The sequence below is a fragment of the Montipora capricornis genome, chromosome 9 (genome assembly GCF_036669925.1).
Source record: "Montipora capricornis isolate CH-2021 chromosome 9, ASM3666992v2, whole genome shotgun sequence".
Classification (NCBI taxonomy): Eukaryota; Metazoa; Cnidaria; class Anthozoa; order Scleractinia; family Acroporidae; genus Montipora; species Montipora capricornis.
This window is the reverse complement of record NC_090891.1, coordinates 23,225,305-23,231,318: the sequence shown is the minus strand read 5'-3', so window position 1 is coordinate 23,231,318 and position 6,014 is coordinate 23,225,305. Positions and strand designations below refer to the sequence as shown.

General features: G+C 39.1%; 2 protein-coding genes across 2 annotated transcripts in view; both read right to left on the bottom strand.

Annotated features, from left to right (window-relative positions):
• LOC138015772 (uncharacterized) overlaps nt 1-1,942 on the bottom strand; it is a 6,217-nt gene extending 4,275 nt beyond the window's left edge. The window contains exon 1 of the mRNA XM_068862883.1: nt 1-1,942. This exon is cut by the window's left edge and continues 3,111 nt beyond it. Coding sequence (XP_068718984.1) covers nt 1-946 — 946 coding nt within the window. The 5' untranslated portion in view covers nt 947-1,942.
• The window catches only part of LOC138015773 (uncharacterized), a 69,151-nt gene that overhangs the window by 36,002 nt on the left and 27,135 nt on the right, over nt 1-6,014 (bottom strand). The window lies entirely within an intron of this gene.

Genomic DNA, 6,014 nt, shown 5'->3' with positions numbered 1-6,014 from the left:
GGATCCACTTTTCTTGTACATCATAAGCAAGCTCATCGTCCCAATGAAGACCAATTTGCCACAGCTCTTGCAAGCCTATTTTGGCTCTGATGACAAATGCAGCAGCGAATCCAATGGGGTCGTAGAAGCGAGCAACTTGACTGAGAAGCGTTCTCTTGGTCATTTTTATTCCAAGGTCAACTGAATGACCTGTCAGAGGCGGTAAATCCACTTTAACTTTGAAGCTGAACTCATCTGTAACGTAATTCCAAATTACTCCAAGCACCTTTTCTTCAACTTCTTCCTGGAACATCTTGAATCCCTTTTCCTGATTTTCTGTGTTGTTCAGAACTTTGTTTGACGTCCAGTCCTTCACGGCAAACCCTCCACTCTCGAGTACTTTGTCTAGATCCCCTGTCAACGTCTGAGCCTGCGCTACAGTGTCTACAGAACCACAAATATCATCCATGTAGGAATTCTTTGTGAGCACCTCGGCTGCTTCCGGGTAGTCCTTCTTGTTTTCTTCCGCTGTTTTTCTTAATGCAATTTGGGCCATAGCCGGGGCTGGCTTATCACCAAACGTCAGGACTGTTTTTACGTACACATCTGATTTTCTGTCCGTTTCCAAATTTCTCCACAGGAACCGATGGACATGTTGATCTTCTTCCTGGATGAGTACTCGGTGATACATTTTTGATATGTCACCCATCAATGCTACTTCTTTTTCTCTAAACCTCAAGACGACTCCAAAAAGATTGTTCAACATATCGGGTCCCTTAAGCCAATAATCGTTCAGTGCGTGACCTTGATAGACTGAGGAGGAATTGAAGACGATTCGTACAGGTGTGCTTTTCTTCTCGGGTCGAATCACCGCATGGTGTGGAATATAATGTACTGGGCCTTTGTAATTATCCATTTCTTTTTCAGACAGTTTTATTGAAAATTTCATCTGTTTCATTTCTTCCATCTGTTTGTCCTAAGCCACTCCTTTCTCTGGGTTTTTCTTAAGGCGTCTTTCCGTACTTTCCAACCGTTTCATCGCTAATGACTTATTATCCGGCAACAGCATGGGATTTTTCTTCCAGGGGTACGGTACCTTCCACTGCTTTCCCACCTTTTCAGACGACTTTAAAATGATTTCCGCTTCCTCTCTTTCAGCTTGCGTTAGCTTGTCAGCTTCACAAACACACGGTTTAACCTAGGTGAACTAAGTCGCAAAATCTTGCATCCTCTCCCGGTTGTAGAGCTCTAAACTTCACTATGTCTTGAGTGATTGTATCGGACACGAACCTTGGATTTCCGTAAATAGCTTCCAAATAATCTCACGCTGCGCCATAGTTCGAGCCTATCCCTTTAATTAATTCTAATGGCTTGTCTTCCAGACATGTGCGAAGAAAAGTTATCGCATCCCTTTTGCTGTATCTCGACTCTATCGCATGCTTAAAATCGGCACGAAAAATGGCATACTCTCTTACGTTTCCGGTAAATTTTGGCATCTTGGGCTTTTCCATCTTAAATCCACAACCGCCTGTTGTAGCGTTGGAGTTGTTTTGGATGCTATCATGTATTTCATTCCCAGAAACAAAGGACGTGTTTTCATGGTTTAAGGTGACATCATTATTTCCGGGACTTGTTGTGTTAATAGGGTTATCATCACCAGAACTTACAATAGGGGCGCCGTCTTCTATTTGCATATTTGGAATGCCATTACTTCCTGGCCCAGCAACACCATTATGTTTCGTTTTAGAGGCTATAGATGTATCACAGTTTTTCAAAGGGGCCTTTCCCTGACTTAAGAAAGAATCCAAATATGTTTTTGCGCCCATTTCCATCGACATAAAGACTTCTTGACAATCTGCCATCCACACCTCTTGTACTTCGAACTCACTGTCATCTTCGATTAATCGTGAATAATTTTCGTGCTTCTCCACAAGATTGTCAAAGGCTAATTGTAGTTTACTCAGACCATCTCTTACCTCATGCTCTGGTCTTTTCGCCTCTATTAACTTTGCTAAGGACTTTCCACATCTAGTAAGCGTTCCTTTGGCAGTCCTCCGATCGGTTTTCGTAGCTTTCAGGGCTTCCTCAGCCATGTGCTCTTGCGTAATTCTTTGTTACAGCCAAGAAATCGAATGAAATGTTTCCTTACTCGGAACTGATCAGCTCAGGCGACCACCACAAACCGTATAATATTATCAAGTCTTTAATAATTATTCGATCTAAAAGAAATACATATATAATTCGAAATCAGGACAACTCAAATAAATCTGAAATCTCGTAGCAAATTCAGAAAACGTGATTGGAAACTTAATTCTGTGGCGGGTCGTTAAAACGGTCTCACTCTACAGGTTAGCAGGTTCAGGTAAGCGGATTTTTAAATAGACTATGAAACCGACTTCTCTCTACTTTCGATTCTTCTAGATAACTGGTTTAAAACTAAGCTAATGATTTTAGGTCAATGTACGGAATGTGTCAATCACTAATCGTCTGATCAAAATGAATCTATCATCAAAAGGCAACGCCTATTTGTTAAATGAAACAATGATAAGAACATCCTTCTTTTCTAAAGAACATTCTACTTACCGCGCATTGCCGATGGGTCTCCAAGAATCACTCAATCTCGTTCCCAGAGTCTTCGTTCCCCTTGACTAGTGGGTCGGGTTACGAGAGACTCTGGGATAATCCGTTTCGAATGACGATTCTTGTCATGAACACCATTGCGCAGGCGTAGGCGTAACGCCAAAATGGCGAAGCGAGTGGAGGATTTTTTCACGATGGCATGCAATTTTCTTTAGCAAAATTAGGATATCCCAACCTAGAACTGAAAAAGAAACAATATGACGTGTTGGAGCGATATGCCTGGACAAAATTCTGTGCTGAATATGTTACCAACGGGCTGTGTTGTCAAGTGTTGCCTAAGATTTTCGATTAGAATTTGTGTAACGTGGAAGTGTAAAGCAGATTGTGTCGCTGCTAAATGCACTGATCCGGGATTAGTTTCAAATGTTAAAAGACTATCTTTGTTTTGTATCGTGGAAGATGAAGGAGAGCGAAACACCAGACTCTAAAACGAGATTCTTTCCAAAAGAATAAATCATTCCATTAATCATAAGACTATGTCTTCTTTGAAGGACCTTTCAAGTTAGATTCTTCGTCACCAGAGAAGGTTTAGGATTCTTTTCAAAAGAAGATGAGTTCTTTGGGTAGGAGTTTCCTTGATGTTCTAAAGAAGTAGAGGTCTTGAGGGAAGTATCATTTTGCTGCTTTTCATTATTTTGTATAAAAAGAAAATGACTGCTGTCCACCAAATAATGAAAATTCTTGAATAGAGATGTATACTTCTAGCTGGGCAAATAAACATGTTTAATTTTAGAATATTATTCTTCCATGAACATATAATGTGCTTTTGCAAATTTAGGAAATATATATACAGTGTACATACATACACAAGGCAATACATACAAGCCATAATAAAAAAAAAACAACTCAGTTAAACTTCATTAAAAAAATTAATGTTGCAGAACAAATACAATTTTCTGAAACTTAAACGCCTAAAAACACTAATGATTTTGAAAATTCTATGCGGCATGAAATCAGCCAAACTATTTAGCAAATGAGATAAGTCCCTAGAAATGAAAACAGTTTGTAAGCTCAAACTAACATGAAAAAGAAACTCTCTTGAGGAGATGGTGTAGATCTTAAAGTGAGTGAAATGAAATAAATGAAAAGTGTTACACAAAAACAACTTTTGTAATTAAAATCTATCACTGTCCATTTTCCATTTTCCTGGAACTAACGCAAAGCACACACCCAAAAAACCAGCATTAAACAGGGCTGTCATTAAATTTTCACCTGCAATATATAAAAAAACTGATTCTAGTTTTCATTTCCTTCACAATGTGAGCTCAGGTTTAACAGCTGGTACAGGTGAATGTCCTTTATGGCAGCCCTGTGAAAACTTTCCAGTGTGACAATTTAATTGACCACATTAGTATTAGTACTACATACCGCTAACATAACATGGTTTGCCATGGTGTGAGTTAATTGCCTGACCCTTGCCTGACATGGTCATGTTCTGTACTATTTCTTGCCTGTTGTGCGACAAATCAAGAAATGGACTCAGGTATGTTTACGTGGCAGGGTTGCATTAAGTTTGAAAGTAGAAGGGACCTTATGACAGAGTGAACGTGCACCCCTATATATACTCTAGCTCTTGATCTTGAGACCTCCTTTGAGCAATGGCGGGTACTGTACTCAGTGCAAGACAGGTGCTAGTACCTAGGTCCCAGCTTCTAATAAAACCCTTGCATGAAGGTTAGTTCAAGCTCCTGTGGTGGTGCAACTGTTAATACATGTAATAAGAGGCTATTGACTTTAAGCTTAAAGAGTAGAGACACCTTTTCTATACAGGGCATTTTTTTTTTTGACAATACTCTCAAGAAACTCAGTGCAAACATGTTGGCTTTCTTGGATACTCTATAGGTTAACCATGTAATGTACCTCAAACAGAGCAGATTTAAAGACTCTGTTTGTATGAACTTACTTCCAGAAGCATATGAACATCCCCACTTAGAACAGTTTAATTCACATAATCGTTTAAGTAACATCGTCAAATTCCTTTGAGAGAGCAGAGAGATGCATACCGAAAGGTCAATGAAATTATGTTTCAAGCAAAATTAAAACTGCAAAAGCCAAAAGTTCTTCATGAGGCTAAGACTAATCATCCTTAATGCACTTTATATTCCATTTTTCCAGATAATTGGAGGTCAGTACTTATTTTGAACCATCAAATTTGACAGATTGGATGTAACAATATTATATATACATTGTATATTATCCTGAGAATGTTCATTTCCCATCTTACCCCACAAATAATGTCATCCTCTCTTCACTGCCAAAGGCTTTCTGTAGGGTGGCCAGCACCATACAAGTTTTGAAATGGTACTATTCTCTTCAACTCTCTGACTAGCAATGCAAAAAAGCCTAAGGCTGTTGATTTTAACACTCCAAACAGGAACGGATACTTGTTTACAACCTTGAACCTAAACATTTCTTTTGTTGGCATAAAAAATAACTTACATTAGAAACTATTGACAATTGTACAAACCAACATGAAGAGGTCAGTCTGACTTCAAAATAGACAGTATAATTTACTGACAAACTTAACCGTCAACTGACAAAATTTAAATTGAGGGGATGTTTGGAATACGTTCTCAAGTGACTAATAGGGACTTTAAGATAGTGGACAACGGTAAGCTGGGACGGTTGGATGCGTATACCGGAGACTTTGGACGGGTACGGTAGAAAGGCGCGAAATTTTTTAACTTAAGATTCGGCCAACACGACCGTAGGACGGTGGAATAAACAGTCTTTTGAAGAAGCGAGAAATTATCTTGTAATTTCGTTTGCAGAAGGTTCAATTAGCGACGGGAATTTCTTATTTTATACTATGAATACGAATCAGTGAATCCTCTTTATCCTTACTGGGAGATTCCTTGGATTCTAGCAAGTGTAAATCCGCTAAGGGAAATTGGTTCATAAACAAAAAATGCGGCTACAATTATCTCTTTTACCCTTCTTTTCTGCTTTCCTCCTGTGTCATGGTGGATTATGGATAACGCTACCGCGATGTGGCCGAGTGATGTCTTTGAATGAACTCAGAATTTTCGCTAAATTTTTTCATTTCAGCGATAGATAAATCAAGACAAACACAACCAAATGCACATTTAACCCATTGGGTGATCAGTTTTCAATGCATAATAAAGGAAAAGACTAAAATAGTGCGAATAAGTATGGATCAATTCGTACCGCTTTCACCGTTGATTCCACGGCGAGAAACCCGACGAAAACATACCGTCCCAGAAGCACGACGGTCAAATGTCACTGGGATTTTGCGTGATATGACACTCATCTAACCGTCCCAGTCTATCGTCGTGTACAATCGTAAAGTCCCTAATACCGCACAGTCTGCAATGTTACCGTCTCCTTTTGCTTCACAAAATAGTTGTAATTTATCGGAAATATAGGCTTCTGTA